Source organism: Onychostoma macrolepis, chromosome 12 (genome assembly GCF_012432095.1).
Source record: "Onychostoma macrolepis isolate SWU-2019 chromosome 12, ASM1243209v1, whole genome shotgun sequence".
In the NCBI taxonomy this organism is placed as follows: domain Eukaryota; kingdom Metazoa; phylum Chordata; class Actinopteri; order Cypriniformes; family Cyprinidae; genus Onychostoma; species Onychostoma macrolepis.
Window position 1 is genome coordinate 7,422,683 of NC_081166.1, and position 24,902 is coordinate 7,447,584.

General features: G+C 36.6%; 1 protein-coding gene across 2 annotated transcripts in view; it reads right to left on the reverse strand.

Annotated features, from left to right (window-relative positions):
- The window catches only part of LOC131551412 (proline-rich protein 36-like), a 38,099-nt gene that overhangs the window by 5,031 nt on the left and 8,166 nt on the right, over positions 1 to 24,902 (reverse strand). The window contains exons 1-5 of one of the 2 annotated variants that reach the window (XR_009273755.1): positions 12,397 to 12,478; positions 10,409 to 10,444; positions 7,339 to 7,471; positions 7,007 to 7,072; positions 4,415 to 4,528 (exon numbers count right to left, since the gene is read on the reverse strand). Coding sequence is in view for 1 of the 2 variants with exons in the window: in XM_058794357.1 (XP_058650340.1) it covers positions 9,577 to 10,131 (555 nt within the window). In the remaining variant the exon portion in view is untranslated. Of the gene's footprint in view, positions 1 to 4,414; positions 4,529 to 7,006; positions 7,073 to 7,338; positions 7,472 to 9,576; positions 10,135 to 10,408; positions 10,445 to 12,396; positions 12,482 to 24,902 lie in introns of those variants that run through there. The other variant, XM_058794357.1, reaches the window with a different exon arrangement.

The following is a 24,902-nucleotide window of genomic DNA, read 5'->3' on the forward strand; positions in this document are numbered from 1 at the left end:
ACAGAACAAGAGTGTTAAAACACAAAAGTAAATTTAGAAATGAAGATAAGCTCCAGTGGCATGTTTTTGGCATGTCTTTTGATGGGCCAAATCAAAGATCATAGAGATATATTCAGTATATAAAATTCCTGTCATCTTTTACTCACCCTCATGTTGTTCCAAACTCATATTCCGTGGAACACAAAAGCACAGATGTGTGAATAACGTCCTCTTTTCAATATAATGAAAGTGAATAAGAACCGAGACTGTCAAGCTCCAAAATGACAAAAAGCACCATAAAAGTATCATAAAAGTAGTTCAAATGACTTGTACTCTATATTCCAAGTCTTCTGAAGTCATTTGATAGCTCTGTATGATGAACAGGCCGAAATTCACTTTACAAAATCTGACTTTTTGTGTTCCAAAGAAGAAATAAAATCATACAGGTTTAGAATGGCATGAAAGTTTAGTGAATAAAGGCAGAATTGTCATTTTTGTGTAAAGTATTTTAATATTTGCAGGTGTGTTAGTGTCACATTGGGACGGCTCATCTCACTGTCCCTGGTGTTTGTAAGATCCTTCAGGCAGTTTGGCTGCTGAACACAATGGACAGGAGGGCCCCAGCAGGACTGTTAATCATCGCACACACTAAACGAACGTACTAATGAGACACCAAGGTCACTGTCTGTCGTGTGTGAGGACTGATTCCCAGCAGCTGTGATACATTAAAGACGTGGTGTCTTACACTGATGGTTTGCAGGCATATTAAATAGACCTTTCTGGCTAACATCTCTTCTTATGGCCTACATGTTTAACTGGAACCTTTTATAATGACACTAGCTTGAAATAACGTGATTTAACCATGCAGTACATGTTTAACTTAGAATAACAGTCCAATCAATCAGATTTTAGAGTTGAGGGCTTGAAACATATTTTTATTGATCACCTTTTCAGATTTTTTTTCTTAGAATTATGGATAGTGTTGCTCTAGGACCAACACACGATCTTCATCAAGGAACATGTTCTACGTGGATAAGTCAGGAGTGATGCAATTTGTATGAAAGTGAAAATTCTGCATGATGAAAAATCACAACCAATCAGAACATATTTTATGCAGAATGGAAGGAGATGTTGGACCAATGAGATTTTAGTAGGGATGGGGCTACACAGAATAAAGATGCAGAAATGGAAACCAAGCAGCCTAGCTACTGCAGTCGAGACCAGTTCGGACAAAAACTTGCATGGAAAAGATTTTAACACTGGTTAATCTCGTCTAGATTAGTTGGCCACTATATAAAGTGTATACCAATATCAAACCATCCCTCTATCCTGTAATATCAACTTTCCAAAGATCCCAAAAAAAAAAAACAATTGGCTGAAATGCCTAAATTAACATCAGAGACAAGGTTCTACCTGAACCAAGAGTAGAACAATTCCCATTTATCAAGAAACCCACCAGCGTTGGTGGTCTACGTTATTTACTACCCTCGATTTCGTTAGACCTATGCTCATTTTTCCAGTCTCCTTTCACAACCCCCTTCCTGTCTCAAACGTGCCAAAATGACAGAGTGCAATAAAGGAGCACGGTGGCACAGAACGCACCAATCCCATCAGTGCATGACTTTAATTACCAGGCCATCGGTTCAGCATAATGGGGAAAAGGTGGATATGCAAAAGACTTTAATAATTCATCCAACTTTTTCTCATTTAAACTTCTCTACATTCTTTTCTCCTTCGTTTTGTTCTTCAGCTCATTTCTCTGAAGCATGCCCAATAATTTTCCTTTAACAAAAAACATTTGCATAAGCGAAATTATCTGCGCACAGCATGTCACACAGAAAGAATGAGCTGAGCACAGGAGCACAGGTGGCTGAAATCAGCCTTTATGGCTCACTGTTGCCTTCTCACTCTCCCTTTCCGTTTCTCCCATGTGCTAACTATCTCTCTCTTCAACTATAATGGATATCAGTGTGGCAGCATGGTTACTCCCTGGTGTTCAACTAAAGCTGGTGTTGCTACAGTCTCTTTGAAGAATGAAAAATGCTGTGGACCAGATTTCATCTATCTAGAAAAGACTCTGGAGTCATTGCTTCTATAAAGACTTGGCTACAGCTACCCATTATATTACGCTCTAATGTGATGTGCGTCTGTCGCCCATATGTTTGCATGACAAGGTGGGCAAGTTGTTTGGAGATTTGTATACCCAGATATGACATTTTAGGTATCCTTATGTTTTATGTAAATCTTTTGTCCGAGACGTCTAGAATTGTTTATTAGCATTAAAAAGTATAACATATTTACATAGCTTTATATTAATTCTATTTATGTGAGTGTTTTAATGTAACATTTTATTGAGTGCAAAGTAAAACATATACAGGTGCTGGTCATATAATTAGAATATCATCAAAAAGTTGATTTATTTCACTCATTCCATTCAAAAGGTGAAACTTGTATATTATATTCATTCATTACACACAGACTGATATATTTCAAATGTTTATTTCTTTTAATTTTGATGATTAGAGCTTACAGCTCATGAAAGTCAAAAATCAGTATCTCAAAATATTAGAATATTTACATTTGAGTTTGAATAAATGACCATCCCTACAGTATAAATTCTGGGTATCTCTTGTTCTTTGAAACCACAATAATGGGGAAGACTGCTGACTTGGCAATGATCCAGAAGACGAACATTGACACCCTCCACAAAGAGGGTAAGTCACAGAAGGTCATTACTGAAAGGTGTGGCTGTTTACAGAGTGCTGTATCAAAGCATATTAAATGCAAAGTTGACTGGAAGGAAGAATTTGGGTAGGAAAAGGTGCACAAGCAACAGGGATGACTGCAAGCTTGAGAATACAGTCAAGCAAAGCCGATTCAAACACTCGGGAGAGCTTCACAAGGAGAGAACTGAAGTTAGGGTCAGTGCATCAAGAGTCACCACGCTCAGACATCTTCAGGAAAAGGGCTACCAAGCCACTTCTGAACCAGAGACAACGTCAGAAGCATCTTACCTGGGCTGTGGAGAAAAGAACTGGACTGTTGCTCAGTGGTCCAAAGTCCTCTTTTCAGATGAAAGTAAATTTTACATTTCATTTGGAAATCAAGGTCCCAGAGTCTGGAGGAAGAGTGGAGAGGCACAGAATCCATGTTGCTTGAAGTCCAGTGTGAAGTTTCCACAGTCAGTGATGATTTGGGCTGCCATGTCATCTGCTGGTGTTGGTCCACTGTGTTTTCTGATGTCCACAGTCAACGCAGCCATCTACCAGGAAATTTTAGAGCACTTCATGCTTCCTTCTGTTGACAAGCTTTATGGAGATGCTGATTTCATTTTCCAGCAGGACTTGGCACCTGCCCACACTGCCAAAGGTACCAAAAGCTGGTTCAATGACCATAGTGTTACTGTGCTTGATTGGCCAGCAAACTCGCTTGACCTGAACCCCATAGAGAATCTATGGGGTATTGTCAAGAGGAAGATGAGAGACACCAGACCCAACAATGCAGATGAGCTGAAGGCCACTATCAGAGCAACCTGGGCTCTCATAACACCTGAGCAGTGCCACAGACTGATCGACTCCATGCCACGCCGCATTGCTGCAGTAATTCAGGCAAAGGAGCCCCAACTAAGTATTGAGTGCTGTACATGCTCATACTTTTCATTTTCATACTTTTCAGTTGGCCAAGATTTCTAAAAATCCTTTCTTTGTATTGGTCTTAAGTAATATTCTAATATTTTGAGATACTGATTTTTGACTTTCATGAGCTGTAAGCTCTAATCATCAAAATTAAAAGAAATAAACATTTGAAATATATCAGTCTGTGTGTAATGAATGAATATAATATACAAGTTTCACTTTTTGAATGGAATTAGTGAAATAAATCAACTTTTTGATGATATTCTAATTATATGACCAGCACCTGTATGTATGCATGCATGCATTTTTCTTTGTTGTAAAAAAAATCTTTATTATTTTATTCAGTTTTAATTTTTTTAAACAAATATTTAAAATAATAATAATTATTATTATTATTATATATACTGTATATATATATATATATATATATATATATATATATATATATATATATATAAAACATTTAAGATATTTCTTATTGATCTTATTTATTTGTTGTAAAATTGTTCTAAAATGTTGTCCATTTTCACATTTGAATGAGATTTTAAAAGTCAGATTTTGGACCCAATCTTGTCATATAAATATATACACAACTCCTGTATGCATGTCTCTGTATTTGGTTGACTGGGACAATTTTATAATGTTTAAAGCACTATCCATGTTGATATAAATTTCCAAACAATGTGTCATGCAAACATATGGACAACAGTTGATGAATCAAGTAAATTGTCAAAAATCTATTCACAATCACACTCTGTAATAATCTACAAGTAAACTATGAAAGAACACTGTCATCTTACCGTCACTTTGAGACGTTAGAACAACAGTCAGAAGTGCCAGCAGCTCTTGTCAATCATCTGCTGGTTGTCCTTTCTCTTAAACGCTCCACTCATTGCGCTTTGGCTCCAGTTGACCTTATTTATAGATAATAAAACCTTCATTAGGCTGAATTCCAGCACTTGTTATAATAAACACAAGCTGTCAGAAAACTAGCCTTTCACAGGACTCAAACAGCCCATGTGTGGCTACACGTTTACTTGTAGGTTAGAGAGAGCGAGAGGTCAAAGGTCAACATTTGAAACTCAACCTGGGAGAACTGTTCTGTCTGTTTATCTCGGAATTAGGTGCTACTTTTTCAAGTGAAGTGAAAAGCTTCCTTATGCCAAGTGTTTATCTACAACTTAAGAATATTAAACAAGCCTGAAGAAAACGTGTGAACACAAAAGGTGTAATAGCTCGGCTATTTGAATGAATAGGTGCCCTTACTTATAAGGCCACTGGCCGTAACCTACCTTGTTCTGGTTGGAATAATCATTATCTGCTGTTAAGGAGGAGCATTTCGAAGGCATTTACATGCTCAAACTAAGTACTTTAGAGTCAAATAAAACAGTATGATGTGAAGAGTCAAAATATGGTTTCATATCCTCGAAAGCCATTTGCCATTGAGGCAGCTTTGCTATGCTGGCCCAGATGTTTCTGGCAGACTTTGATCAGTAGTAAAATCGTTCATCCACAAAAACCATTGCATTCCAAGACTGCACTGGAATAACAATGATGACACCAAAAGATAGACGTTGAGTGAGAGGGATAATTGTTGGATAAAGCACTTCTGCACAAGTCTTTGAAGTGATATAGCACATTCTGGCATCGGTAGTAGTCTTGAGGATTGAGGTCGACATTAGCATCTTTCATTCTTTTTCTGTCTTAATCTGCATGCCATCTACAATCATACTTCTTATTTTCCATCTTAGACCTTCCCAGAGGAACATTTTATCACTCAAAGGCTGCTCTTTCATTGCTCAGGAGACGTAATGGAGTTCCCAGTTATGTTTTATTTAAGTATCGACTTCATCTCAGATGCGTCTCTTAAAATTCTTAAGGAGAGATAGAAATAGAAATAAATGAGACAATTTTCAATGAGACTTTTTCTCTACTAACTAGGTTCTTGGATCCACCAGCATGTTCATAAAGGCTGCTATAAATAGATGTTGGGTTAATTTGATTTAAACAGAAATGGAAACGTGCTGTGACCCTTAAATTACAAACGGCTGGCAGCTGGGCCTGGTAGACACCTGTAGACATATGTGCACTGAAATGTCCTATCCATGTTATATTTTAATTGTATGAATAATGTAATGCAATCATTCTCTGTGAGGGTGAAATGTGACATGTTTTGAAGCAGAGGTGGACGTAGCATGAAAAAACCTTGTATGAAATTGATCAAAAGTGGCAGTAAAGACATTTGTAATGTTATTTTAAAAATTCTATATCAAATGCTGTTTTTTTATTTCTATTCATCAAAAAATGCTGGGAAAAAAAATCTGTTTTCACCAAAATATTAAGCAGCACAAGTGTTTTCAACATTTTCTGTATAATAATAATAAATGTTTCTTGAGCACCAAATCAGCATATCAAAGTTCACCCAAAAATGAAAATTTTGTCATCATTTACTCACCCTTAGGTTATTCCAAACCTGCACGAGTTTCTTTTTTTTCTGTTGAACACAAAGGAAGATATTTTGAAGAATATGAGTAACGAAACAGTTGGAAAAAAATACTATGGAAGTCAAAGGAGACCATCAACTTTCTTTTTTTCCCCCTTTTCTTCAAAATATCTTCTTTTGTGTTCAACAGAACAAACAAATGATGACAGGATTTTCATTTTTGGGTGAACTATCCCTTTAAAGTGATTTCTGAAGTATAATGTAACACTGAGAATGGGGTACTGGCTGCTGAAAATTCAGATTTGCATCACAGAAATAAATTAAGATTTTAAAATATATTAAAATAGAAAATTGTAACTTGTAATAATATTTCACAATATTGCTGTTTTACTGTATTTTTGGTCAAATAAATGCAGCCTTGGTGGACATAAAGGATTTCTTTCAATGATTTAAAAAATCCTGCTAACTCAAAAAAAAAAAAATTGTGGATGGATTTTGGATTTTGCGTTTAATAACAGAAAATGTTAAAAACATCTTACTCTAAACCCGTTTCGCCCCAAATCTACACCTATGCTATAAATGCATTGATCTACACTGAAATAAGAATATTACCATATTTGCAAGGGGCCCTTGAACTAACCAAGCTTTTTAGCTGTCTGTGTGGTCCACATGGACACACACCACTGGTGTGTATGGGAAATCACTCTCCAAAGGCTGCGTCTCTCTTGTCCCACGGGACAGAGCTCCAAGCAAGACAATGTCAGAGCAGTTTTGTGCGTGTTTCATGCCTCTGATTCAGCTTCTGCCTGCTGCACAAGGTCTATCTGTCATCCGCATGTCTCCGTTTGATTTATCCAGCTCCAGGAATGCTGTTCTCACGCTACCAAAGTTTGTATTTTTTGCTTTTGCCCTGAATGATGGTATCAATCATTCCTGGAAACGTACTCACCGACTCAAAGTGACGGAAAAAGCCGCAGACATCTTCACCCGAGGCTGCATTTTCCAGTTCCTCCAACTGCTGATCGAAATGTAAACATACTGTATGCATTTTTGACAATATATGCAGTTAGAAATCAGATTGTTTAAAGTCGTTTGTACTTGTTCAAGTATTGACAAAATACTTTATACTACTCTTCTAATTACCTGAGCCTATCTAATAGTCTATGTAACCACAATTGTGCGCCTTCTTTACATTGATCCAAGTGAATCTACCACGGTCCAATCACAGAGCTAATTAAAAGGTTAACGTGGTGCTGGTGAAAAGGAAATGGAGAATCTTACATTGCTGTGGTTGAAAATTGTAGAGGAAGCCCTCCACGCCGGCCCCTGAACCCTTCCTCCAAAGACGAGCTGAAATCCTCCAAGTATTGTGCGGGCAGGCTGTCTTCCAAACTGGCTTCCTTCTCCTTAAAAGCTTTTCAAGAGGATGGGAGAATGAATGAATAACATTGATAGCGTGCACTGCTTTTTAAGATGCAGACTGAGAACGTGGCACAGTGCCTAAGCAAACCCTAAAGCGGTATGCCCCATTTCAACGCATCCTGACACAATGCATCACGTAATGGAACATCTTGTCTGAAGCCTAGAAAACAATAACTTCCTTTGAGCGTTATCAAGCACACTGTGGAAGAGCTGTCAATCCCAGTGGCATTGCCATGGCTGAAGGTGTACACTGAGGTGATTCTCTCCTTATGTTGAGACTCTTTACAGTGAAACCAGAGACTGCAAGCATCTGGCAGAGAGCTTTGGGTGTTCAAAAAAAAAAAAAGAGTGCCTTGTGTGACAAGAGTGAATTTTATTTTCAAGGCATTCAGCCGATATGAGAGGAAGACCTAGTTTGTTAGGGTTATGGTAGAGATATTGTGGAGAGTGAGGGTGGATTTCTGTTGACAGCAGCATGTGAGAAACTCATCTGTGGCACTGAGGCACTTCATATTTAGGGTTCTGACAGCTACAGTTCCCATGGAAATCCAAGAGAGGCCTCAGGGAAGACCTGTGTCAGATACTCCACAGGAGATTCACTGCTTCTTACACCAGTCTCTGGTTCAAAGAGGGCGCCTCAACCACTGTCAGAATCAATACCATCTCTGCTACACGTTATGACATTTTTTTGAAGACGCACATACTGTATGAACTATTTTTCCATCGAAAAAGCTAAATATTAATATAGAGTAAACAATATGCTGTACACAACCGCTCACAATCTGGAGTCAGTAAGATCTTTATAAAATTAATACTTTTATTCAGCATAGATGCATTAAATTGATCAAAGATGACAGTAAACACTGTTGTAATGTTAAAGAAGACTTCTTTGAAAAAATTATGTTTTTTGAACTTTCTATTCAAAGTATCCTGAAAGAAGTTTTGCACAAAATATTAAGGAAACATTGATAAGAAATGTTTCTGGAGCACCAAATCAGCATATAATACAGATATATTCACTGTATTCAAATAAATGCAGCTTTGGTAAACATAAAAAAAAATCTTACTGACCACAAACATAAAAATATAGAGTTACAAAAAACGTGTATATGTTGTGGGTTTGGATACTGGTGATATTTCCTCACCAGGCTGCTTAACTATCTAAACCAGCATCACTATCATGGTCAAACAGCTTCGCTAGAAAGAGTTTGCTGTTTCACCAAACCAACAGAAACCAATCTGAACCAGCAAATTGGCCAATTCTTCATTTTGACACGACATTTGCAATGAATTTTACTTCAGTATTTATCAGTAAAACAGGATATTCAATGAAAATAAAATATATATATGCAGGATGAATCTGTAACGTTACGTGTCTGCTAATGAGGCGCACGACAAAAGAAAGTCTTTTATTAATAATCCACAGTAGAATTCCAGGGGCAAGGAGTAGCAAAACACATATGGCAAACTTATAATAGCAGACAAAGAATGATGGGAGAACACAGGCTTTAAATAATCAACGTAATCAAAGGGGGAACAGAAACAGGTGAGGAGTTAATTAACCAATAAGGGAACAGAGGAAAACTGGGTCAACATGTGACATAATGCCCCCTCCCGGAATGGCGCGTCCACGCGCCGACAAAAACAGTCCAACAGAGGAGGGAGGGTGGGGGTTCTGGAGGTGGGCGTGGAGCAGGAGGAGGGCAGGCAATGGGGAAGAGACAAAGTTCATGGGGCCAGGGTGGAGTTGATGGAGGAAGGAGCCAGGGAGGAGCCTGGAGCAGGAGGAGCCAGGTGGACATCCAGAGGCCAGCCAGGATAGCGGCCCACGGCGGAGTCGACGGTAGGAGGAGCCATGGTGGAGAATGGGCCGACGACACCAGGGGGCCGACTGACGGAGACAGAGCAGCTGGAGGAGGGGACCCAGGTGGAACGGGGCAGACGGAGAGCCGGGGCGGAACTGAGGATCCGGAGGGCCAAGGCAGAGCTGAAGGCTCAGGCGGGGATCCGGAAGACCGCGGTGGAGCCATTGCGACTGAGGATGCAGGTGGAGCCGGAGGGAAGGAGGAGCCTGACAGAGCCGGAGGGATGGAGTGACTAGGCAAAGCCAGAGGAGTGGAGTCCCGAGGCGGCGGATGGTCGACGACTGACCAAGGCGGAGCCGGAGGGACGAGGGAGCCCGGTGGAGCCGGTGGGATGATGGGCAACGGTGGAGACGAGGGAGCTAGGAGCCGAGGTGTAGTCCAAGGCTCGGAGGCTGGGAGTGGAGACAGGGGATCCGCACGTCTGGGCGGAACTGGACACTGGAAGTCCTGAGGCGGCGGAACAGAGCGCATGGCAGGCGCTGACTGAGGGTGAGCTGAGGGACTGACAGGTATCAGTGGAGCTGGAGGTGAGGAACTGGCTGGCTTGAGAGGAGGCGGGAGAGGGAGGCTGGGATTCAGGGCTGGGCGGAACCAGCGGAGACACAGGAGCTTCAGGGCTGGACGGAACCAGCGGAGACACAGGAGATTCAGGGGTACAGGTTTGTACTTCTCCCCACCAGTCAATAAGGTCCATTTGGAAAATGTCCTTCAGTTCCTCTTCATATCTCCCAGAAACCAGAAGTAGCTCACCCTCAGTCGTAGGAGTGTGGGCGGGGCTTCCCTCCATGCCCTCAAGCACCACCAAAACGAGGAGTAGGACAAAAGAAAGTCTTTTATTAATAATCCACAGTAGAATTCCAGGGGCAAGGAGTAGCAAAACACATATGTCAAACTTATAATAGCAGACAAAGAATGATGGGAGAACACAGGCTTTAAATAATCAACGTAATCAAAGGGGGAACAGAAACAGGTGAGGAGTTAATTAACCAATAAGGGAACAGAGGAAAACTGGGTCAACATGTGACAGAATCTTGACCGACATGAGTAAAGTGGGTGGTCCATACCAAAGTGGAGTCAGGTGGTTGAGGGTCTCACAAGAACTGCAAAAGAACAAACATATGTATTTAAAAACTCTGTATTGTAAAAACATTACAGAATATTAACATATTTAGAAAAACCTAAAAACACTCATCTCACTATAAAATTACACATTTTTATCTTCCTATTTCAGAAGAACACCTCCCGAGGGTCGTTGGCTCTTCTTTGTTTTCATTAATAATTGTTGTTGGATGGTCAGAGTTTAGGTTGGACTGAAAGACGTGGCTAATGTGCAGATATTGTTCTGCCTGGGTGGGCTTGAATCGCAAAATAATCTCAGTCTCACATCTGCTATAAACAACAACAGAGAATAAACTGAAATGTGGTTAAACTTTGGTTAAACGTCACCATGGAGGACTACTCATTCAGCACAGGTGTCATGTTTAATACCTCTCATATATCAAGAAGTGAGCAGGCAAATAAAATAGAGGAGCGCCATATGGGTTGACGTGGGGAGGAGGGGCATTTCGGTTTTTAAAAGCCTCTGTTGCTCCTCTATGGGTCTGGACGCCATAAAGTGGATACGATTACTATGGTGCCATACGGTTCTTTGGACACATCAGAAGGTCAGCAGACATTTTTTTACTATCTGACCTTTGGCCAGAGAAAAATGTCAGCACATGGGTAAAGGAATGAAGACAAGAAGGAATTTTTCCCCCCTCATATCTTTCTCTCTGTAATTTTTCAATCATGCTTAATTGTTTTTGCTCTAGTGTGTGGTCTAGGTGAGAGAGAAACAATAAGCCCTCATTTTTTTGTGAAAGCAAATTGCTTATTCTTCTTTGGTAAACAGAGCTATAGAGATAGAAGACGTCCTCCTTGGAGGACATCGGAAGACCACGATGTCTAATTAATCTCAAGACTTGGTAAGCCTGTTCTCCTTGGGCTCGCATGCGAACAATCACAATACACACACATATACACATGCACATATACAGACACACTCTAACTAAATGATTCACAAAACAATAAAGAGATGGCCATTATAAAGGAAGCTTTCTGAAACAAACGACGATTGAACAGTGCAGGAAATGCGGTGCAGTTCATTAAAAGGTGATTGATGATTAGCGCGCTGTGTGACATATGCTAAATGGGTGGATGATTATCAGCTGAAAAATTAAACACCTCTTGTCCTTGAAACCGTTAAGCTCTCCTCCCGTGCTTGTCTGTTTAAATCCTCCCTGGCGATAAAGCCGTGTTTATTCTCTCTCATTATAGACCTCAGAGGCTGGGGAACGGACAAAGGAATTCAAGTGCCTCTGAAGTTACTCATTCAAACACACACACACACATACACGCTTAAACACAGAATAGTACAGCTCTAAAATTATGGCTCTGAAAAACCTTGGAAGCTGCCTACTTAGACAACATTTTTTGCATAAACACATTTTTGTCAGAATAAATTAATAAAATAAAATAAAACATTGCATTGCACACTAAATGAGGGATACAATCATGGAAAAAGTTAATAATTAAAACTATATTGTTGTATTGCTGTAATAAAATAAAATAAATAAATAATAAAACAAGAAAGATATATTGCACACTAACAGTGGGATACACTCATGTTTTAGAAATTAATAAAAAAAATTATATTGTTGCATCACTGTAATAAAAATAATATATAAAATAATATAAAACATATTGTGCATCATTGTTATTGTAATATACAGTTGACAAATTAATGACCTCTACAGTGGGACAAGCCAAAATCACCTTTTTAAGGGTGAGACAAAGACATCACTAGCTACTTTTTATGCTAGGTTAAATTAATGTTCAATAGAAGTCTAACATATCTGATTTCAATATAGGTTTGGTGCCTTTATTCAGTCAATCCCAGCATGTTATGCAACCATATATATTCCTGTGCAGTAATAAACTGATCAACATTCAACAATGACTTTCACTTTTATTGCTCATAGTATAGGTTTCCTTCCTACATTACACAACATACCTTCATTTACAGTATATTGCTGAATCTTCTTGAAATTCCTCTTTGCAATTTGGAGAAGACTGAATGCTGGTGCTTTTTGTTCTTCCTGTGAAGAGGATGAAAGGATTAATCAGAGTGCCACTTGTCTGTTTAATGTTAATGATTTATTGTCGACTTGCCCTTCAGCTGACTGTAACTGACAGACAGATTTTGACAGGAAATTGCTTTTAGCTGACTGTCTCTCCTGTGTCCTCTCTGCGTCTGACCATCATTTTTCATTCTGTCCCCTCTGCAAATGAAAGTGGAAGACAAAGAGAGAAGGAAAGAAGGGGGATACTTCCAAAAATGATGGAATGAAGGAAGAGAAAAAGGAGAGAAATCATCAAGAAAGACCTAATAATATAAACAACCCTCATTTTGAGGTTTGGTGGATCTTAATTGTCATCTGGCAGGAAACTGACTGTTGTTTGTTCTTCTAAAAAATATTTAAATAACATCTTGCAGTCTTATTTTCATAATGCCACTGGCCTCTCAATTATTTTCAAGCTTGATTCACTATAAAGAAATTATGCTATGCTTTCTAATAAATCAAATCAAGCAAATAAGGGGGCTAAAAATCATGTCCTGAAGTTTGATTTACAGCATTGATTGCATTCAAACTGTTTTGCTGGAACGAGAGAGAGAGATTGATTGGACCATTTGACATTTTTTCAGTCACTGATAATGATCCCAGAGTTGCATTTGCAGCCATAAACTATCCAGAACACACTGCCGTTATGAATATGACCCATGATTTCCATTGGGCTCTTGATATCTTCTCTATTCTCTCTCATTGTACCGTAACACCATGAAATGACAAAATGACCAAATACAAAGCAGCATTACTACCCGAGACTTATTTAATCACAGTCACTCATTTAAATGTGACACTTTAAGCTTCAGTTGTTTGAAATAAAATTGGACTGAGAGGAATGATATCACATTAGTAACCTCAAAACAAAAGCACATAACAAATTGACTAAACTTAAATTGAATTAAAATTAAATGAAATGCATAGAAATGAAAACAAAAGCTAATTCAAAATATTAATACAAACTATAATAGCATGTAAATAATATTAAAATAACACCGTTCTAGTGATTATCATTTGGTGGTCCACAGGTATATATCACTCACCACAAACATACACTAAATCCCCAGTTTCCTTAATGTTACAGTAAGAAATGAAAATGATCCAGAAGAGAAATATTTTCACAATGAATTTCATATGATCTGATAAGATTCACATTTAGCATAACAAATACTAACTTCAATATTCTCTTCGGACACATACTGTTACCAATCACAGGACTGGCCAAGTTCAAAGTACAGTGTTTCAAATTCTTAATCAATCTACTCTCCCCAGAAACCCTATCAAAACAATGAGTCAGTCATGTTGTGTCCGTCCCTTAAAAGTGTTCTTCCCCGAGACCCATTAGATTGGCGGACACGGTCAAAGATACTCCCAATGCCACATTTATTGCTGATCTCAGAAGGACTGGCATTTTTATGCGGCCCTCCAGTCGTCTTCTCGCAAAAGTTACGAGTCATCGTTACGGTGCTCCCCAGGGTTCAGGATTAGGCCCAATTGCAGATTCCTTCTCGATTTCCAAAGTATTAAAACACTAATGTTGCTCCAGCAGAAAAGTAGTTTTTCACAAAGCTGATGGAAATCTGAGAGTAAGTGCAAAGACTGAAATTGGCAGGCGTCCCTCATGTACATTTCTCTACCCATCTATGTTTTGGCTAATGGCATACATAATGGCTTAAAGGGGCCATATGATGCAATTTCAAGTTTTCCTTTCTCTTTGGAGTGTTACAAGCTGATTGTGCATAGATAAGATCCCTGAAGTTACAAAGACTAAAGTCTCAAAACCAAATAGATATTCTTTATCAAAGTTAAGACTCTGCCACGTCCCCCTAAAACGGCTCATTCAAACACACCCCCACATGTCTATGTCACGATGTGGAAATATTTGCATAACACCGCCAAAATGTTCAAGCAAGGAAAGAAGGTGTGGTTTCAGTAACCGCAGTTAGTGTGGAAGCAGCCTGTCAGGGAGACGCTGTGTGTTTCTATTTGAAGGCAAAAGCACTTTATTTGGCCTTCCGAAAGTAGATGCATTTAGGAATCATTAAGATTACTTACAACAGAACAACAACGCATTTTATGGACGACTATTTCGTGAACCTACAGTAGGAGAGGAGGTAATTCTGACTTTGCTATGACAATCTGGTGCTTCTGAATCAGCGACTGTATGTTTTGTTATTAGTTTAAATATCTGCAATTGACTGTTTAAATGCGGAATTTTGCGCGCCGTGTGTGTGAGAGAGAGAGAGTCACAGTGCAGCGTCATTTGTGTTTGTTTGTGTGTGTGTGTGTGTGCTCGTGTGTGAGAGAGGGAGACGCGGTCACACAACCGCAGCTTGTGTGCAAACACAAACTAGCTTCATCACTGTGTCTGTCACGCGACTCTGTTCCCATCTCTGGCTTGAACTGATGGTAAAACTAAGGACATTATTAACTGTCTTTACTATAATTTTGAAAGCTAAAGTTTGCGATTATGAAAAGGGGCGTTACATTTCCGACGAGTGCTTGTGGTGTTAGGCCAATCACACCAGTTGGCCAATCAGTGCAAACTGCGCTTGTCGGAAGGAGGGACTTTTTTTGTAGTAAACGAGCGTTTTGAGAGAGGCGAGGCATAGAGGACCTACAATGTACAGAATTTGAAAAATAATGTGTTTTTTGAACAATAAAACATGTCAACATAATCTGTTACACCATCATATGCACCATATGACCCCTTTAACTCACCCGTTTCTGTTTTCAACACAATATGCTTGTTCATTGTGCACTGAACGGTTATGTTTATAAGTCTGATATGGGTGGAGTAGTGTCCATCTGCAGAAAACCTGATGTAATCTTGTGGAATATAGGCATGAACGTTACTGTGAATGAGGAATGTCAAACAATGTGAGTGCTGTTTTGACAAAATGAGAGTCACTGAGACATTCCTGAAGGTCATACATCATATCTGTCTAAGATGAACCGAGATATGCTGGATGTCGCAAGTACACTCTTAAAAATAAAGGTCCATTATTGGCAATGATGGTTCCAGAACATCCATTGAAACTTTCCATTGGACAAAAGTTTTTTTTTTTTTTTATAATGGAAAAAGGCTGTTCTGGTTATTAAAATGCCCTTCATATTAATAAAGTGGTTATTTAGGAACTGCTGACTGAAAGGTTCTTTAGGGAACCAGAAATGGTTCTTCTATAGCATCACTGAAATATAATTAAAAAAAAACTTTTGGAAGCCTTAAGAGTGTAGTCATAAAAAACTGATATATCTTTGCTGCAATATAATATTTCTCAGAGGGTGCTCTTTCACAGCATACGTTTCTTTAATGTATCAAGTTTTGGTTCAGATGTTTCTCCTAAATTTCAATTGGAAAAACAAAAATAAACAAATGAGACAATTGTTGGCATATAGAAAGAATACAGAGCTCGAACATTTATGTGGATCGCAAAACAGTATCAAAACCTTTATGAATTTCATCTGTGAAACACAAAGAATGTTTTTGTCAAAAACGAAATTGGACACCACTGACTTTGATTGTGGAGACAAACAACACTGAGACATTTTTCAAAATACCACCTTCTTTGCTCTAGAGAAAGAAAAAAAAAGTTAATTTTTGGGTGAACTGTTCCTTTAAGAGTTTGTAGACAATCTCTACAAAGTTTTTACAGAGCCCAAATGTCTTTGAACGTCCTTCTAGAGTTTTATCTCCATCCCAGAACATCTGACTAATACGTTGTTTTTTTTTTTTTTTTTTTCAAAACAACGCTTCTCTGTGTCATTCATGGATGGACTCCTGGTGTGTTCAAAACATCATTACAGCTAATAACCTTCATTTCCTGCAGCAGGATTCATTATTTATTTGGATGTTTATTCATAGTTTGTTCTATTTTTACAGGTTGATAATTGGACTTAATTGGACAATTTCTATGATTTTGCTCAGGTGAAAAACGCCTGTCAGTGCACAGCTGGGAAGGCAAACACTCAGATGCAGCCTTTGAATGGGTTCACATAAGCCGTCAGCATGTCACTGCTGATGACTGAGAAATTGCTTGTGAAGCTGGAGGAATATGTGTAAAATATAAGAATCATTTGGTGGAGTTTGGTGTGGCTTGGAGAATTTCCACTTGGCCTGACTGCATTGTTGTGAAATGCATTTGACCAAAACGGACATGCATACTATGAGCTCTAAAGATGAACGTTATTTAATTACTGTTTGATGAACTGAAACAAAGAACTTTGTGGTGAAACTGGTATTTTTTCCATGTTTAGCCTGAAGCAAAGGATAAGGGCCTATTTGAGGTCTGCCAGAGGCTTCCTGTCTAGTCCAACACAACTATAAAAAAAAAAAAATTCTAAAAAGAGAAATATTCCAATTTGCATAATAGCCATCAAACTTAGTATAAAGTGTAAATGATTCCCTGATCTACATATCCAGTGTATACACAGTGTTGGAAAGGTTACTTTGGAATGTAATAGGTTACAGATTAAAAGTTACCCTTTTTAAAAAGTAATAAATAGTGTAACTATTTCAGTTACTTTATTAAAGTAATGTAACTGATTACATTTGATTACTTTTCTAAATTTCTAACAAATGTTTTCAACTGTTAATCATTTTCAAACATTTAAAGCAGGCAGAGTTAACTTTATAGTAACACTAATTACTGTCAGACTTTCAAAATCCTTCAACTTGAATTATGATTATAATAATTTAATTTCAAAGCACAGCCACCACAAAATCATACTTTAGCATCTCTTTTTACTTTTACTGAAATCGTTCTGAGGTTAAATACTGTACAGATTTAGAAGAGTAACAAGAAATAGTAAATATCAATACAAGAAATATTCAGATGTAACCCCCTTTGTAATCATTAATGTTTTCATAAGTAACTAATTTAATTACACATTTTTTTTCAGTAACTGTAACGGATTACAGTTATTTTGTAATTAAATTACGTAACCCTGTTACATGCACTGTAACTAGTTACTCCCCAACACTGTGTGTATATAATGTAAAATTAGAGATTATACTCAAAATCAGCACTGAATTATTTCAAAGGATCATGCGCCATCTGAGAAATTAATTACATTTTAAAATATATATAAAAAACGTCTGAATTGTAATATTTCACAATATTACTGCTTTTACAGTAAACAATACTGTTTTTTTTATTTTTAATTTTGTTACATGGAATTTTGTTTCTTTCCTAAAATGATTAATTGCACAAAAAAAAATAAAAAAATAAAAAAATAATAATAATATTAGGTAAAGACTAAAAATTGCAATCACATTAACGTCTAAAATAAAAATTAGTTCAAAGAGAGTCCAATTCCTGGTACCGTGAACAGCATAGTATAGAACTTAAACAGGTTAATTTCAAGCACTAGGATAAGAACATCTTAAATGATAATTTATTGAAAGAAAATGCCTGGATGGCACACTATTTGGTCTTTTTCAAAAACTTAAAAGCACTTAGAAGGATGAACTTTACCATCATACCTTGCATACTAAGTATAAACTTGCGAACAGGGATCCAACCATAGGTTTGAGAATTGATTTAAAGTTCCACTGCCCTACTTTCTTGAAATATTATCTGATTTTCTTTCTCATAGCTCCACGAATCACTAGATGACATCAGATGGAACCTACAACGACTCTGGTGCCGGTTCAACACTGGTACAACATGGGTGCGGTTCTCCTGGCACTGACACGTGGCTTAGAGCCTAATAGAGACATCTCAGAGGCTATTAGCACAGATGGTTGTCTGCAAGTGTATGCAAATAAGGTGCACACTGAATCAGGCATCCCCATCAACACCACCTGTCTGTCTCTATAACACACACACACACGTCCCTCGTCTTCTCTCAAAACCCCAGCCCAAGAACAAGACTGTACCTCCCTGTTCCTAATCAGCTAGCGCATATTAATTAAAGCAAACACATTAATCTTCATTCGCTGCCTTTGAGGAGCACAATACCAGAGGAGATAAAGAGAGAATGGGAGATGCACAAAGACAAATTCAGAGAGGAAGGGAAAATCAAGTTGTTTTTGTGTTTTTGAAGATGTGTCCTTGGGAAGATGCGTTAAAGATGTTGGTGTGGTCAAGGACAACAGCTCTGGCTTTTGTGTGTGATAGTGCTGGCAAACGTCCCAGCAACAGAGGGGGGTTTAAAATGTCCCCAGTGGGTATTTGCATTTACCTCCATGAAGAAGAACAGTTGACTGTAGTGCTGGACGGTGTTAATGCCTGTCACTAAAACACACTTACTACTTGCCTTAAAAATATATAGTTTTTGAAAATTGTATTGCTCCGTTAGCGTATGAGATTTCTAAATAATCATCTACAAAAAGCATCTGTTTGAAAATATCAACTTTGTCTCAAATATAGTTATAATACAATTTTCTAAGAGCATCATTTTGGAGATAAATAAATAAATCTGAGCTGTCAATAAAACAAGAAGACTTAAATATATTTTACATTTTAAGCAATTTTGTACTGTTTCCATCAAATAAATTAACATTTAATTCAGCGTGTTGCCATTTGCCAGTTGCCATTGAAACTCAGAAATTGCTAGAAAATTTCACATATGATTATAAAGTAAATCCTATACCATTTGTGTGTGTGTGTGTGTGTGTGTGTGTGTGCAGCTATTAAATTAAAGTAGGAAGCATAGTATTATTTATGTTAAATAAAATGAAAACATTTTCATTAATTGAAATAAAGCTGAATTAATATATATATATATATATATATATTACACAAGAAAAACAAGAAAAACTTCAACTTAAAAATTAAAATAGAAATATTGCCTTGGTTGAAGTTAACTAGTATGAAGTACTAAAATTGCTAAAACTGAAATAAAATTTAATTTTTATTTATAGTAGCTAAATAAAAAATAAAAAAAAATTTTTTTTAAATCCAAAAACGAAATGACAAGCACATACACATATGAAAAATATAAAATTATACTGGCGTGAATTACTGTTCATTTCCTCTTCTTTCCTACTGTTAAACAAATTCACTCGCCGGCTCGCATGCATAAAGCAATGGATTTTGGATTTAGTTTATACCAAGGGACCATTGTTTTCATACCATCATTTAATGTTTGAAAAAAGCTGTCGGTTATTATAAACAGACACTTGAGTATAGTATTTAAAGTGCGGTCACTGTACCTTTTACTTTGCAGTAAAATGAGTATCTATTTACACCAAAACACATATTATAGAAAAAAAGCACACTGTTACCACACGGTTTTGTAATTTTTGTATCTGACCTCTCTGCTGTGCTTCAGACTGGCATCTGTGGTAAAGTTCAGAGAGAAGGAATTCTGTTTTGCCCAAACAGAAATGGCACTGCCTAAAAATAAAGCATATAGAGACTTTTACTGGTGTTTTGTTTAATTTCCTCCTGTTGTCCTGGGAAGGCTGTCACAATATGAGTTAATTAAGTTTGAGGTGGATGGAATTTGCCTTGTCATCAAAAATAACAGCAATAAAACAAAACGAGCAAAGAGCACATAATATGTAATTCTTACTCCAGGGCAGATATTTCATGCACGATTTATATTTTTACATTTTATAAACATTGGAAAGGCTTCTCAAACTTACATAATTTAACCAGAAGCATTCTTAGATTGACGTGCCACAGCTGTGCTATAAAGTCTGCAGTTTAAACCAAAATGCTTGTTTAATCCTCAGAGGGGAATAAGAGACTGTCATCTGGTTTATTAGAGGCCAATTACTCCTTGACCCCAGATTTGCATTATTGACGAATGCATAAACGCTTTTGTTCTATATTGCTGTAAACACAATACCATGTCATAGAGGAGGCCTGCTAACAGATGGCATCCCTAGTCTTTACAATAAAGGGTGACACTTTCTCTCTCCTATTAGCCTATTAGAAGGCAGTCATATGCCCTAAAATTCAAGATACAAGGGCTAATAAATGCCCTTGTATGGGATTTTGTTATATATTTATATCATATAATATATTTAAGCTATATCTCACAAGCGAGAGAGCAAGTGCTGTTTTTCTTTGTCTGTTTATGTTTAATTTCACCAATGAATATTGTTCCAAACAAAGCCACAGTTGAACTGTTGTGCATCTCAGAGCAACACAGCAGTGTTTCATTACTGAATGAATCCACATTTTTGAACGAATCGAGTGAGCCAGTGATTCAGTGACTCATTCATAAAGACAGTCTGAATGAATCTTAATGAATGAATCAGCTGTTTGAACAAATTATTTGAATGGTTGAATGAATGACTGAATGACTCACTCATTAACACAGTGACATGCTGCCACCTATTGGTGGTTTTAGTTTAATTTCATTTTCAAAAAAAAAAAAAAAAAAGGGTAGCTTTTTTTATAAGCTACTTTTTTAGTAATTTCTATTAAATGCTTTTCTCATTTAACACAATAATGACTTCATCCTTCGGGGAGTAATTTCTCAGCCCAAACTGATGTGCAAATAATTTGTGATTAACTGATCAGCACATTAATTAATGAATAAATTAAATTACATTTCTTGACAACATTTTATACTGTACACACACACACACACATACATATATATATATATATATATATATATATATATACACACATACATATTATGGCATGCCATTCAGGAAAATATGAGTATATGGAATGGAATAAAACTTGATTATATGGAATGAAAGTTTGAATGTATTGAATGAAAATATGAATATATGGAATGAAACTTGAATGTATGGAATGAAACTTGAATAAATTGAATGAAAGTCTGAACGTACGGAATGAAACTGGAATATATGGAATGAAAGTATGAATATATGGAATGAAAGTTTGAATATATTGAATGAAAGTCTGAACATATGGAATGAAACTGGAATATATGGAATGAAAGTATGAATATATGAAATGAAAGTCTGAATATATAGAATAAAAGTTTGAATATATGGAATTAAAATTTGAATATATGAAATGAAAGTCTGAATATATAGAATAAAAGTTTGAATATATGGAATGAAAGTCTGAATATATAGAATAAAAGTTTGAATATATGGGACAAAACTTGAATTGGGTGGATGATTGACATTAAAGAGTATGTATTTTGAAACAAGTGAACGGTATCTTACTGGTAAAAAAAAAAAACAAACAACAAAAAGGAACACTTGCTTGTGTGAACAGCACATTTGTGTAGTTCTGTAGTAATCTACATCGATGCCATTTTTGTCGACAAATAAAAATGAGACGGAAATTCCCAGTCAGAACTGACGTCCTGTGTGATAGACGTGCACATATGAACTGTAACGTTCTGATCTAACCGCGGGAAAACTCTGCGCTGTTGCATGTTCTACAGGCTCGAACAACAGCACTTCAAACTGATTCAGAGCGGTTTGCAATAAATGAATAGCACACATTTATGACGGGCAACTGCTTATGAACTAATGCTGATTAATTATAGCGATGTTTACTTTACAATGTTTATATGGTAATGTGTTTTAGACGGTTGTAAGAATGCATATTTTATCTCCCTCATGAACTTGAATGAACAGCCTACAAATAAGAATTCTGGTGTATTTCGGTCTTGTTTCAGGGATTCCAGTCACAGGAAGGAAAGACTAAGGACATTATTTGACATATTATTCAATAAATAAATGTTACTATCAGGATTATTATAGTTAACTAGAGCAAATAAAACGTATGCGTTAGGCCCTGATGAGCACAGAATTTAGCTCTATTTTGTGTCTTTTTGCACTTGAATTGTCAAAATGCACACACAATTATGTCAAACTGTCAGTTTAGTCATGTATTCAAGTAACAGTTGTGTGATACTTAAATGCATCACAGTTTAACTAAACTCAGTAGATTTTAGTCGAATAAATCTACTATATTTAGACTAAAACTAAAACAATTCAAATGACTAAAATATGACTAAAACTAAATCAAAATGCTGTCAGATTTAACACTGTGTGAAATGTCTGAGATGATGGGATATCAAGATGATGGGATGTACACTCCAAACTGTTTATATTGTTTGTTTGGTATATGATCAGCTGTTGCCAAAATTTTTAGTTCAACAAAGTATTGGAAAATTTGAGGAAATATTTTTAAAGTCATTCAATTCAGAAAACTATTGTTCTGATAACAAGAATATAACTAGCTACAGTATATTATTATTCATTAAATACTGTCAAATTTGCATTTTAATTCCATACGCTGCAAATTTCATTCAATATATTCAAGTTTCATTCCATATATTCAGACTTTCATTCAATATATTCAAATTTCATTCCATATATTCAGACTTTCATTCAATATATTCAAACTTTCATTCAATATATTCAAACTTTCATTCAATATATTCAAACTTTCATTCAATATATTCAAATTTCCATTCAATATATTCAAGTTTCATTCCATATATTCAGACTTTCATTCAATATATTCAAACTTTCATTCAATATATTCAAGTTTCATTCAATATATTCAAATTTCATTCCATATATTCAGACTTTCATTCAATATATTCAAACTTTCATTCAATATATTCAAACTTTCATTCAATATATTCAAGTTTCATTCAATATATTCAAATTTCATTCCATATATTCAAACTTTCATTCCATATATTCAGACTTTCATTCAATATATTCAAGTTTCATTCCATATATTCAGACTTTCATTCCATATATTCAGACTTTCATTCCATATATTCAGACTTTCATTCAATATATTCGTTTAATTCCATATATTCAAATTTCATTCCATATATTCAGACTTTCATTCAATATATTCAAGTTTCATTCCATACATTCATACTTTCATTCCATATATTCAATCTTCATATTATAAATACCACAATTTCCTGAACAGCATGCCATAATATATATATACACAGTATATATATATATATATATATATATATATATATATATATATATAAAACCTTCTCAGTTTTATTCTCAATATCTGGAAAACACTTTATATCTCAGCATTCTTGCCCACATCAAACTACCAGCATTACTGCCTTGACTGCCTCATATCACCGCACCATAAAACTCCATGGTCATTACAGCCTATAACGACAGGCGAATGTAATGTGTTGTGCCGAGTGTCTCCGCCCACCAAGGGCAGTAGCTATGTTTAATATCCCATAATGCCGACAACAGAGGAAAAGCACCCACTAATGACTCATCGCCCCGACACGACTTACTAAAGAGCCTTGCCACCCAGCAGGTAAGGGGCCTCAGCTGAGGAACGAATCATGAAGTCCCAGGAGGCCTCACTGACTAGAGGCATATGTGTTGAATGAGAGAGCCTGCAGAAAGCTCCAGTGATTTATGTTCCTGCATTATCAGCATTGTTCCTGTTGGGTTCAGGGCTGACCTCCCCTCCTCTACCGCTTATTTTTTACTGTTCTGAGATCAGAAAAATGTTACTTAATAGGTTTTGCAGGGGAGATGTGCCTCTGAATCACTGAGCACTTGTTGATGCTCATTTTTAGTCCTGGGCGATCCCTTTGGATCCCTTTTATTCTCTCTCTATCTCTTTTTTTAAGGAATATTCAGGGTTCAGTACAAGCTAAGCTTTTATTGAGCTTTAATATAGCATTTGTGTTGTTAATGATTAAGTTTCCATATGTTCCCACCTTTTAAAAGATTATTTTAATTTTTTTAATTTTATTTTTTCAGTTTTGTTCCGTTGTCTTTAAGTTCTATATTGTTTTTTATCTTAATGTTTAAACAAAACGAAAGAACTTTTGATTTTAATAATGGATTAGTAAATGTAAAAACTAACATTAACTAAGATTAAAAAAATGCTTTAGAAATATTTTTCATTGTTAGTTCATGTTAACTAATGCAGCTAACTAACCTTAATACATGCCACATTTATGTATAGTGTTAACAAATTAATGTATTAAGTGCTTTTATTAAATTGTAAGCCTAATATTTCTTCAGTTAAACCTTTTCAAAATTGTCCACATTTTCTCTCAGTGTAAGTGTTTAACTATAACCTTGATTTTTAGTTCTTTGTTTTAAAAAAACAAAACAAAAGACGAGTAGAAAATATGGTTTTCTTTTATTTTAAATCTAGTTTATAAATTGTTTTTAGTGTAATCATTGGTCAAAAGTGCTATATATGAGTACTAACCCCGGCATTTGACAGCAACAGCTTTTGACATTGTAACCAGGAATCGAATATAGTAGAGAATGGACCAGCTGTCAAAGGCTCTGAACTCAGACTGTACATCTACCCACAATCCCACAGGTGCAAGTTCACTGTGGTGTGCCTGCCATCTAAAACTCTCTGCCGAAACCACAGCTGCGTCAACATGTCACAAGTACGCAGCACCCAGGTGTAGAGATCTCTCTGCTGCAGAGCTGCGGACAGAGAGGAGCGCTTCAGACCTCCAGCCCGAG